This window comes from Macaca thibetana, chromosome 11, assembly GCF_024542745.1.
Source record: "Macaca thibetana thibetana isolate TM-01 chromosome 11, ASM2454274v1, whole genome shotgun sequence".
NCBI lineage: Eukaryota > Metazoa > Chordata > Mammalia > Primates > Cercopithecidae > Macaca > Macaca thibetana.
In genome coordinates, this window is record NC_065588.1 from 26,592,250 (window position 1) to 26,605,684 (window position 13,435).

Genomic DNA, 13,435 nt, shown 5'->3' on the forward strand with positions numbered 1-13,435 from the left:
CTGGGATCGCGCCACTGCACTCCAGCTTAGGCAGCAGAGCTAGACTCCATCTCAAAAAGTCAAGTAAAATAAAATAAAAATAAAAATAAAAGCAAAAGGGAAATCATAAACACAGTGGCTGCTTGGAGAACTTCCAGGAAAGGACCTTGCCATGGAATATTACCTCAAAGCTAACTTCACATTGCATCTGGAGTTTAGTAAGCATTGTACTTTCACTATCCCTTTCTGTCAATTGATTCGTTGAAAACATGATAGTAAGCTTTTGACAAGAGCTGCTTAAAGATTGTACTATAGAAACTGTAGCTTTTCTGGCCTGAACAGTGGATTCGCTCTACCTTTAGCTGGAGCACCAGATCCATTCGGTATTTACCAAGAGGGTTTATGTCATTCAGAATCAAAGCAATGATGATATCAATCCCATTAGACTCATGTGTAGCGATACAGGTCTAGAAAACAAAATATTTGTAGAACAGCATTTGATTCACAACAGAATAGCACAGAACTAACAGGATATAAAGCAACATAAAAACCTTAATTTTTAACCTTTAAAAAATAGCTAAGATTTGCCTTTGAGCATTTGACTTATTCTTTTGTATAGGGTCTGGCAATTAATTGATTAGTATTGATCAAATGGCCTTGTATGCAGAACACTGAGAGAGACACTGCGTGAAGCATATATCTTTTAAAATATACTGTGTTTATAGAATTTCGGAGACTACTGGTTAAGTTAAATATCCTTTCATTCAATAAACTTTAATATACCAATCAACGGAGGAGTTCTTTAAGGTCAGAATTTTAAGATCTGAATTATCCTCAATAAAACAATTTTCCCATTTATGAAAGACGTGTGTCCCTCATACCTGAGATTTGTAGGCAAATTTTACAGCACCGATGAAGCAATTTAAATTGATTGCTACTTAATGCTAAACTGATGACAAGAGATGCTGCTGTCCATGCCAGGTGGAAGCGAAGACAAGTAATATAGAGACTCTCCTGATGTCTGGGGACATGCTGTCAATAATGATGGTCAAAGGAAAAATTTACTGAATTTCTTAAACTTACATGAGGGATCTTCATTGGGGAAAATTTATGAAACATCCTGTGAGATAAACATCCACATTTTGAAGGTTAAGATCAACTGTGCTGGGATTCTGAATTTAATGTTACAGGTCTTAAATCAGGAACTTGTGAGCCAGATTTGTAGGACTATGTGTTAACAATGTAGCACCTTGTCAAGGGGTATGAAAAACTGAAATCCTGGCAAGTTAAATGAGAAAGAACAAAATCAAGACAATTTCGAAATGACTGCTTTTTCAGCATGGGCTTTATTTCTCCCTTCATACAATGGAGTTTTTATTCCTCTGACACAGAGGAAAGGTGTTTTCTACCCATCTCCTACCTTTCCTGAGGTTCTTTTGCTCATTAAAATATTTGCCAAACTTAAAGAGAATCTTTTTGCAGATCATCTCCAGAATTTGCCAGCAATCTTTCCTCCCACACATTTTCAGAGCAATGGGGAAGTATTTGTGAGGTTCATGTTATTTGAAAATTAGCTTTTACTTTTAGAACATATTTGGTTTTAGTAAATTACTTTCAAAGTTCACTTCCATTCTCTTATGAGACCAAAACTGGGGAACATTCTCACAAGCTTTCCCGGAAACAGCAGAAGAGACAAATGGTATAATTATTTTCTATTATAGATGTACAAGTTTTTATCAACAACAAAACCAAATCTTTGAATTTGTATGCTTTTCCTTAACTTTAAATCAACATCTAGGTTTTCTTGTATCATTGCTCTGGGAGACTGAAATATAACCCAGAAAAATGCAGGGAAAAATCCACAAACTCTTTTGGTATTTCATATGTACAGTACAGAAAGGGAAAATACCTCCATAACAAATTGTTTATGCCAAAATTGTCCTGTTTTTATTTTATACAACTATGCATGTACATATGTGTGCATATGTTCATAAATATATGTGTGTGTGCATAGACACCATGTGCATGTGTGTGTACATCTCATGTAAATTGCAATTTTTAAAAAAGCAAATTTCTTTTTCACATTTTTCTATGTCAATCATTGTTGTTTTTGCTCTCAATGGCTTCTTTAATATTTATATCCAGAAATGTTTATGACTTGAAAACTCTGTCTTCTGGACTGATCCATGCCTATGATGGTAGTTCCATGATGCCTGAGAGGAGGTGATACAGTCAACTGGCAAACTTTCAGGTGGCATCCCTTCCCTTAATTGACCCAAGTGTCCTGCCTTCTACTCCCATAATATGTCCTTGACATCCAAGTAAACAAAATTAGAGGCAAACATTCTGGAAACGAGACTTGAAACTGTGCCCTCCAGAATGTAATATAGTCGAAAGAGCACTCGATTTAGACCCAGAATAAAAAATCCTTAGTTGTAAGAGTGGCTCTACAACTTACTGATTCTGTCACTCTGAAACTCTGGAAAGTCACTTAATCTTTGAGTTAGAGCCTATTCATCAGCAAAGTAGGAATAATGACACCTATTCACAAGTGTATTGTGCATATAAAAGAAACAACATATACTACTCCTTGTAGGGGTGCCAAAAGAGCCAAAGAAAGTTTATTCCACAAATCCCGGAAAGGTTCACTAAAGATGAAAACTGGGTGGTGGTCATGACACATATTTCACTTTTTTCAGTAAGTCGATTTTTATCTTGAACATTTTCATGGGAATTGTTTTTACAATGAAATTATATACAAATGCAGCATAGCATTTCCTCGTCTATAATTCAGTCTTTGTATGTTTTCTTAGGAAAGTAAAAATGTCTGGCACAGCAAGAAGAAAGATCTTTCAAGTGCACACAAAGATTGGCTCCTTCCCCAACTTAATCCCTTTACTAATTAGTCATGAATACTTCTTGTTACCTGATTTTCATGGCAGGGGCCCTGGCAATACTCAGTCAAGCTCTCCAGGGTCTGGTTGACCAGTGCTACGTTCTTCTCATTGATGTAGAGACCCAACAGGCCCAGGCCACCGGTTGTACTTCCGCAAATGCAGTCCAGAAACTGAAGGGTCTCACAGACAAGGTTGTAATTTGTTTTGTTGTTTTGATTCCTCAAGAAGTTCTGAAGGCAAAAGAAAATAAACCTGAAGGGTTACAAAAATTCACTGTGCTGATTGTTTGTTGTTCTCCCCATATGTGCGCTTTTCTAACTCTTCTTTGTAAGAAAATTATTCGCATTTATTAAAATTGTCCTCCATTTAAGGAGGGAGAAAGGCCCTTAGGCCTTAGGTTTTTCCTCAAGCAACTCTCTATCTATCTATATATATATATACACACACACACACACACATATACATATATACACACACATATATGTACTATATATAATATATAATATATTGTGCCTTTGTGTGTATATATATATTTTTTATATATATATCTCAAGATAGTTCATAATAAACATTTCTCAGTGTCATTATCATCAAACTACACACAGAGGACAAAAGTAATGAGAAGTGGGAAAAAGAGAAAAAAAACTAGGTAGAAAGAAGTTCATTAGGGAGAGAAGCAAATTTTCAATTATAAATAATCTCATATGAACAGTGCAACTTCATTGTTCATTGATTATAAACGATATAACCATTATGAAGGGCACCTGGAAGTATCTATCAAAATTTTCAGTTAAGATACAGCTCCACTTCTAAAAAGCTTTTCTAGATATATGTACACAAGTACACCAACAGGTTCCCTGCATACTGCTTGTTATACAAACACCAGAAACCATCTCATAATTATGGTAATGTGACTGGCTTAATAAACAATAGTATATCCAAACATTAGAATACTGTAAAACTATAAAAATTCGGTACTTCAACATGTACCAATAAACATAACCTGGCAATAAGTAATTGACTAATAACAGATATTACTAAATGAAAAATGTAAGTTGAGGAATACCATAAAATATGATTTTTTTTTTCTTGAGATGGAGTCTCACTCTGTCACCCAGGCTGGAGTGCAGTGGCAAGATCTCGGCTCGGCTCACTGCAAGCTCCGCCTCCCGGGTTCACACCATTCTGCTGTCTCAGCCTCCAGACTAGCTGGGACTACAGGTGCCCACCACCACGCCCAGCTAATTTTTTGTATTTTTTTAGTAGAGACAGGGTTTCACCATGTTAGCCAGGATGGTCTTGATCTTCTGACCTTGTGATCCACCCATCTCGGCCACCCAAAGTGCTGGGATTATAGGCGTGAGCCACCGCGCCTGGCCGGAATACCACAGAATATGATTTTTAAAAAATGTTTACCTGCACAGATCAACATGCTTATGCATGCATAAAAATTTCTAGAAGAAAAAACCTAGACCCTGACAATATTCAGTCAAGTTCTCCAGATTAATCACCTGTTAACAGTGATTTTCTCTGGGGAGTAAACCTAGTAAAAGGGTAAGCTGGGAAGGAAACTTGTTTTATATTTCAATTTAGTATTTATTTCTATTAATTTATTATTTAATGTGTTTATTTGAATTTATATCTACCATTTATTCTTCTTAAGACAATTTTAAAAGTAGTATTTTCTATACTTATCCCACACTCCTATCAGTAAACTGTTCAATCAGATACTATCTAATGTGTTATATACCCTATATGTCTATTTCCTACACTGACAGATGAAATGGGTTAGGATATGCCCGTGGGCACTGATCCAGTATTGTCCCTCCAGAAGCAGTGTTTCTGGCCTTGGCCTGCCTGTGTACAAACAATGCAAAAAAGTGGCCAAAAGTCAAAATTCATAGGCACTCCTAAGTTCATCTATCTAACAAAGGAAAATGCAGGAAAGAAGATATAAGACACTGACTACATTCATTTTTGAATGTATCCACCTTCACTCTAGTTAAAAACATCCTCTTCTATGTTAATTCTGTTTCAAATGAAGACATACAAATATACTCAGTATTCTCACTCGAGAAATATGAATTGGCTTGAAAATAATGAAAGCCCCTAAAGACTATAAAACCATGAAAGATATAGATGAGACAAATATGATCTCTCTCAACAACATAACCTTACCAGAGAATACTAGGAAGAGGATGCCCACTGAGGCTAAAAATATTTGAGGCTAAAAATATTGATGAGGATGATACTGTATGAGGCTGATTTTTTTTTTTTTTTTTTTGTATAAAAGGATTTTCTTCTTCCTTTTCTTCACTGATACCAAAGTTTCTTCCCATTTCAGAAAAGGACAATTGCTTTTATTGATTATCTTTCCAAAACTCTCTCCAAAACTACTTGTTGGTTTTATTGGAATTTAATTACTTACAAACATAGGTTGTATTCTCAGCTTTCACACAAAACAGAACAAATACCTGTAATTCCCGGTTGTGATTCTCACACAGTAACTGAAGAAATCTCAGTATTGGCTGCATGATGGCAATTGCAGGACTCATTGTTACTTCCTCTGCAGATTTTTCCTCAGTGTTTCCTGCTTCTGGTCCTGTGCACATAATGTCTATTTCTGGATCCATTTCTCTTCTGTATACACAATATGCTTTGGATGTTGCTGAAGAAGCTTCTGTTAATTGCCCTTTCATTCCCTCTTTTAAATGTAGTGTTGAATCTCTTACTGAAAACAAAGCAGTACTTTTATATTTCTGAGCCAATTTGCTTTCACTAATTTTTAGAAAAAAAGAAAAACAACCAGGTACCCAAATTCTCTAACAACTGAATTACAAATAATCTGAAAAAAGGTGCAACAATTTCCAAAAAGGATTTGAGATACCACTTAAAAGTTAAATTTGCAGTGGGTCATAAAAAAGATCTCAATGCTTAGCAAATTTTAAAAGGACTCATGTCTTTCTGATATATATAATATATATATTCATATATATAAACATATATATATGAGTTTCATGTTCAAGAAGGTAGGAAAATGTGACAAACTTCAAAATGTTAGTGTCTTTATGATTTGTATTTAATACATGGATGATTTTGTCATTCTAATACCAAGAATCTTTCATTGGAGTTTGGTGTGGTAATTTCTGTTTTTAAAGTTTTATTTTCATGGTAACTTAAAAGATTTGGGGCAGTTATTCTTTACCATGCATGCAACAGTGAAATCAAACATTTTTCATGTCGTTGGTTGCTTTGTACTGATTATGTCTCATTTAAGTCTAGTCCTGCAGAGCCGTTTTAGGGTCAACCCATGACCAAAATTCTTTATGGATGATCAGAGCCACAGTGGGGATAATTAAACCAAGAGAAGAGAGATGACAAATGTTAATGAGATTTAAACACTATTCCCCTCTTTTCTCTCACTCTGTTCTCCCAAATACTCAAATGCTTCTTTACCTCTCATTCGTGGACCAGATGTCATCAATTCATTGTCATCATCCCTTTTTTTGCTACCTAAATCTATGGTATTAACTGTCACTGTTGATCTTATTTCTTTCTGAGCAGCCTTCATTCGATCATAGAGAACTTTAAAGAATTTTTCTGACTTTTTTTGTTCATGCAACTGCTGGTAGAAAGAATACTGCAAGAAAACATATTTTAAGACATCAATACCCAAGGGGAGACAAATAGTGTTTTTATGCTTGAAATAAACATAAGCATTATAGGTAAAAGCACATACTTAATGCACTACCCATTATTATTTCATAAATTGACAGCCTTTGCCAGTTTCTTGTACTATTTAATGTGTACTAATAATAGTTGGTATTTACTTAGCATTTTCCACTAAACTCCAACATATTTTCATATGCTGTTTAATTTATCCTTACTGGTTATATATTTTTAAAAATGTACAGGGACATTATAAGAAGTTGTATGGAAAGAATTCTTTGATTTTTATATTATTATAAAGTCATGCATTGATTCAACATGAATGTATTGAGTGCCTACTATGTGTCAAGCCCTCTGTTAATAGGGATAGAACAAAAATGGAAACCAACCACAATCCTTGCTCTCATGAGTTTGTAATCTAAAGTGGAAAATAGCCATCAACCCAATGATCACCCTGTATAAACATGAGTTTACAGAAAGTTACAAAGGACTATTTTTCTCTTTATCTAAATTACAGTACATTTTAGAAATTTAGAAAGTGTTACCACGGTAGCCTGACTCATGGGATCTCACTGATAAACAGGTACCAACTTCTTTTGGTTCCTCATTAGCTACATTGTTTTGCATGGGGTCTCAGACAAATCCACCTTAAAATAAATTTAGTCAATAATGATGCAGAAGTGGTTCAGAAACAAAAGTATGATAAAATGTATCTTTGTAAGATGTGGAAATATTCAGCCCTGGGAAGATTTACCCAATTCTTGTCTGCTCAATGCCTTATGGAAGTGTCCAGGAGAAGCAGTAGGAGGTAGGAAAGATAACACATTCCAGGGAAGATAGAATTTGAAGTGGGTGGGGAAATTATAACTTCTTACTACCAAGATTATGAGATAGACACAAGACAAGATAAATATCATTTGTAAATTAATAAAGATAGTAACTCCCTAACTGTAGTGAATAAAAGAGTTATATAAGCTCGAGGAGAGATAGTATGAAGAAAACATAAGAAAAAATAATTTCCAGATCAAGCAGAACTGGTCCTATTCCAATATAAGAACATTTAAATAGCCAAATTTGGGGAGTTTGCCTCCAGGATATGCTTTCCTTTAGGAATTCCTGGAACCATGACCCACAGGTCTTGGGATCCATAACCGAGACTCTAATGACATCAGGTCTTGAAATGGTTGCCTACCCTGCAATTTTCTCTATGCGCAATGTATATACACAGAATGTCTTATGAAGCCTTAGATGTCAGCTGCACACCTACAAGGGTAAGTTCCTACACAGAAGGCGAGCAACCCTCAAGAAATAAGGCCAAAAAGTCATGGTAACCATAGCAACCACAGTAAAGCAGTCAAGCTGGTTTCGTTAATTCAAACAATAAATGCAGCATCCACAGACCTCTACAATCCCATGAATTAAGCAGATGATAAAGTTAGAATCTTTTCAATATAATGGGGTTAGAAGGTGGAAGGAGTTTCCAATATATTAATGAGGAGTTATGAGAACTTTGTGGCTCTATTAAAACAAAGTTTCATAATTTATGTAGTTCTTACGTATACATCACTTCATAGATACTTTCAATTCACCAGTGTGATGAATAGAGTATTCTTAGTTCCATTTTATAGATTCATAAAATGAGGTTTAGTAAAGATGAGTGACTTGCCCAATATTATGTAACTAGTAAAGGGTAGAGCTAGGATTTAAATCTAGATTTTCTGACTCTAAATCACTAAATGTATAAAACAACCTCTTACGATCAAAACGCTAGATTATTTACACAGATAATACCTTTTAAGAACCAGGTATCTACAATGCTTAACAACACGATTTTAAAAAGGAAAAGTAGGTTCCATATATATTTATATAATCTCAATAAGTAGCATAAGGATTCCTCTCACTAAAGATATGATTTTTGCTTAGGAAACTACCTCCATTAGCTGCACAGAGTGTAAGAGGAAAGAAACTCCAAGTGTTTTGGAACTAACGGGGATGGATAAACAGATATGTGTGACAGGGGAGTGGAAGAGGCAGAAAAGGGAAGGGAAGTGAGAATGGAGAAAGACAAGAGCATGATGCAGGGAGAATCCTCAAGTGAAATATCCTAGGGGTGAGGATGGAGATGATTATTCCTAGAAAATAGATGCTTATTGCATCTAAGAGCACAGATCTGGAGCCAGACTGCATGGATCTGAAACCTGGCTCTATCTCTAACTAGTGACGTAAGCTTGGGTCTATCTCAGTTTCTTCTTCAGTAAAATAGGATAACACACCAGTTACCTCGCAGGTTGTTTGAATATTAGCCAAGGTAAAACATACAAATCACAAAGAACAGTGCCTCATATTTAGTAGGTATGATTTTTCTTATTGCTATCATTAGGTTCCATGTGAAACTGTAATATAAGTACCTCCTGTATCCTCCCCTTCAGTTGATCTTTAATAAAGTATAGAACATACATACGTTGACTTAATGTACCTAGAAAGGAAGAAATTAAGGAAGGGGCTGCAATTCTCAGCATGACAGAAGCAGGGGTGTTAAGAATCTATGTGCTGAGAAAGCAAGACTGTTTCTGGCTAAGGAGACAGTGAGAATGTAAAACCCCCGGGGAACTGGCAAGTATATTGGGGAGGAGTGTGCTTTAGACTGCTATAGGGCAAGGAATAAGATTTGAGCTAATCTCAACTAGACCTCTTAGAGCCAGGAAAACATAGTTGCCATCTGGGTTGTACAATATGAGACATCCGAGTAGAGGAAGGCTGGTACCTATTGTCATAATCCATCTTAAAAGAATATTTTCATATATAAAAGTAATTTAACGCTGTTTCATCAACAAATATTTGTTGAATGGCTGTAAAGTATTGTAGACATAAAGAATAGGATATGATCCCCTATACTGAAGAAGTTGAAATTCAACTGGAGAGGCAGGGTATAATACAAATTACAACTAAACAAAGTAGCACATGCAAAATGCCAAGTGGGTATTAAAGAAACAAGTGCCTCTGACGGCACTTGTTTCTTTAATACCCACTTGGCATTTTGCATGTGCTACTTTGAGTTCATATGGAACCAAAAAAGAGCCCGCATCTCCAAGACAATCCTAAGTCAAAAGAACAAAGCTGGAGGCATCACGCTACCTGACTTCAAACTATACTACAAGGCTACAGTAACCAAAACAGCATGGTACTGGTACCAAAACAGAGATATAGACCAATGGAACAGAACAGAGTCCTCAGAAATAATACCACACATCTACAGCCATTTGATCTTTGACAAACCTGAGAGAAACAAGAAATGGGGAAAGGACTCCCTATTTAATAAATGGTGCTGGGAAAATTGGCTAGCCATAAGTAGAAAGCTGAAACTGGATCCTTTCCTTACTCCTTATACGAAAATTAATTCAAGATGGATTAGAGACTTAAATGTTAGACCTAATACCATAAAAATCCTAGAGGAAAACCTAGGTAGTACCATTCAGGACATAGGCATGGGCAAAGATTTCATGTCTAAAACACCAAAAGCAACGGCAGCAAAAGCCAAAATTGACAAATGGGATCTCATTAAACTAAAGAGCTTCTGCACAGCAAAAGACACTACCATCAGAGTGAACAGGCAACCTACAGAATGGGAGAAAATTTTTGCAATCTACTCATCTGACAAAGGGCTAATATCCAGAACCTACAAAGAACTCAAACAAATTTACAAGAAAAAAACAAACAACCCCATCAAAAAGTGGGCAAAGGACATGAACAGACATTTCTCAAAAGAAGACATTCATACAGCCAACAGACACATGAAAAAATGCTCATCATCACTGGCCATCAGAGAAATGCAAATCAAAACCACCATGAGATACCATCTCACACCAGTTAGAATGGCAATCATTAAAAAGTCAGGAAACAACAGGTGCTGGAGAGGATGTGGAGAAATAGGAACACTTTTACACTGTTGGTGGGATTGTAAACTAGTTCAACCATTATGGAAAACAGTATGGCGATTCCTCAAGGATCTAGAACTAGATGTACCATATGACCCAGCCATCCCATTACTGGGTATATACCCAAAGGATTATAAATTATGCTGCTATAAAGACACATGCACACGTATGTTTATTGCAGCACTATTCACAATAGCAAAGACTTGGAATCAACCCAAATGTCCATCAGTGACAGATTGGATTAAGAAAATGTGGCACATATACACCATGGAATACTATGCAGCCATAAAAAAGGATGAGTTTGAGTCCTTTGTAGGGACATGGATGCAGCTGGAATCCATCATTCTTAGCAAACTATCACAAGAACAGAAAACCAAACACCGCATGTTCTCACTCATAGGTGGGAACTGAACAATGAGATCACTCGGACTCAGGAAGGGGAACATCACACACCGGGGCCTATCATGGGGAGGGGGGAGGGGGGAGGGATTGCATTGGGAGTTATACCTGATGTAAATGACGAGTTGATGGGTGCAGCACAGCAACATGGCACAAGTATACATATGTAACAAACCTGCACGTTATGCACATGTACCCTACAACTTAAAGTATAATAATAATAAATAAATTAAAAAAAAAAAAAAAAAAAAAAAAAGAAACAAGTGCATAGGAGCTGAGACAAGGGAATGGATACCAAATGCCCCAGACGAGCTAGGAAAGACTTTATTAAGAAGAAAGAATTTGATTAGGACTATTCATTCACAGATCCATTCCCTCCTGCACACTGATTGAACCCCAAGATTGGTCCAGACACAAGGGGTACCAAGATGAATAAAATGTAGTTGCAACCTTGAAGGACTTATAATTTACTAGATGGCACCTGATACACACATGAAGAGGCACAAAAAAGTGGCAGAAATGGCCGAGCCCGGTGGCTCACGCCTGTAATCCCAGCACTTTTGGAGGCCAAGGCAGGTGGATCACCTGAGGTCAGGAGTTGAAGACCAGCCTGGCCAACAGGATGAAACCCCACCTCTACTAAAAATACAAAAAATTAGCCGGGCATGGTGGTGGGTTCCTGTAATCCCAGCTACTCAGGAGGCTGAGGTAGGAGAATCGCTTGAACCGGGAAGGCGGAAGTTGAAGTGAGCCGAGATTGCACCATTGCACTCCAGCCTGGGCAACAAGGGTGAAACTCCATCTCAAAAACAAACAAACAAAAAAAAGTGGCAGAAATGTCATTAAAGACGTTCACAGGTTATAACAGGGGCACACAGTAAAAAGTAATCAATTCTACCCAGTGAGATACAGAGCCTGAAAAGGCTTCTAGGAGAAATGTATTGAGTTGAATCCTCAAAGAGGAGAAAGCAGCATGAGAAATAACACAACGCATTTGAGGAATGACAAAGAGCTAAGTGTAGCTGATGCATAAGAGGAAGGATGCAGGAGGCAAGAGGGTGGAAGAACAAGGGAAAGCTGGAAAATTTGAAGAGAACAGGAAGGATCTTATGGACTATAGCAGGGAGTCTGTCTTTATAGGGCAGGTGACAGATTTTAAGCAGAAGAATAGCATGTTTTTGGAAAGGCATCTTTGAAGGCAACATGAAGAATGATTTGGAGAAGGGCAAAACTGGAAGCAGGGACACCTCTTATAAGACTATTTGTCACTGTCCAGGAAAAGACAAAGAGGATCTGTAGTGAGAGCTGGAAAAGCAGGGATTGAAAATAATAGAGTATGGATATGAGGGATATTAAGGGGGTAGAATCACAGAAGTTGGTCATCAGTGGGATGTTAAGGAAGAGAGTAAGTGAGGGTGGAGAAGTTAAGTTCAAGGCTGACTATCATTTTCTGATCAGACAACTGGGTAGATGGAGTGCCAGTCATTGAGAGAGATAATGGCAAAAGGAGCAGTGGGTGTATGGAGAACAACAGCAGATTCCATGTGAGATTTGTTGAGCTTAAGGCATTTGTGCACATCCCACTAAATATTCTGGAAGACAGCTGGATACAGAGTCTAGAACGTCAGTGAGTTCAGAAGCATCCAAACACAGTAAACATTAAAGGTGTGGAAATGAATGAGGTCAGGCTGGAGAACAAACAGAGTGAGAAGAGAGAGTGCAAAGAGACTTGGGAGATGTCAGGATTCAAGAGTTAAGCAGAGGAAGAAAAACCTTTGCAGAAGGCTAAGAAGAAATGGTAGGAGGTAGAAGACAAGCTGGAGAGGGTAGTGTCCCAAGACCCAGGCAGAAAAGCTTTCAAGAAGAAAGAAAAAGTCACTAGTGGCAAATGCCACAGAAAATCATGTAAAGAAGGACTGAAAAATATTTTGGTTGTGAAGAGATCTTGGGGAAACAACTTGCCAGGAATTTATAAATAGAAGGTGCAGTTTCCAATGGGAGCTGGCTTATTCCGCAGCAATATGAGGATACAAGTAAGCAAAAATAAGTGCAAAGGATGAAGGATGATCCCATCTGGTGACCCTTAGTGGCCTAGAAACAGAAATCTAGAAAAGACTGTAATCGTAAGGATTTCTTCTAGAGATGCCCCCTACCAAAAAAAAAAAAAAAAATACTGTCACTTCTGTCCACTGAAAAGTCTCTACCTAATGTTATGTGGTTGCCTGGACACTTCCTCTAGAAAGTCCCAGTTGACAGAACTTCCTGGTTTAAGTCTGAATAGTATTTTGTCAAGTTCATAAACCACATTTTAAAAAATCATTCATCCATTGATAAGTAAAATAGTGGAAGCTAAAAATGCTGAAGTCATAGAAGTAGACAGTGGAACATTGGTCATAGAGTCCAGTTTCAGTTAAACAGGAGGAGTAAGTTTCGGTGTTCTACTGCAAAGCAAGGCAATGATACTTAATAACAATAATATGTTATATATTTTCAAATAGCTGAAAGAATTTTAAATGCTCTCACTACAAGTAAATGATAAATATTTGAGGTGATGGA

General features: G+C 37.0%; 2 protein-coding genes across 14 annotated transcripts in view; one reads left to right on the forward strand and one right to left on the reverse strand.

Annotated features, from left to right (window-relative positions):
- The window catches only part of MED21 (mediator complex subunit 21), a 1,150,573-nt gene that overhangs the window by 581,283 nt on the left and 555,855 nt on the right, over positions 1–13,435 (forward strand). The gene's annotated exons all lie outside the window — the stretch shown is intronic.
- Positions 1–13,435, reverse strand: part of ITPR2 (inositol 1,4,5-trisphosphate receptor type 2) — a 495,967-nt gene that overhangs the window by 143,334 nt on the left and 339,198 nt on the right. For both annotated transcript variants that reach the window (XM_050746648.1, XM_050746649.1), the window contains 4 exons: positions 6,333–6,516; positions 5,351–5,607; positions 2,906–3,106; positions 336–446 (listed from right to left, as the gene is read on the reverse strand). In XM_050746648.1, the coding sequence (XP_050602605.1) occupies positions 336–446; positions 2,906–3,106; positions 5,351–5,607; positions 6,333–6,516 (753 nt within the window). The remainder of the gene's footprint in view (positions 1–335; positions 447–2,905; positions 3,107–5,350; positions 5,608–6,332; positions 6,517–13,435) is intronic.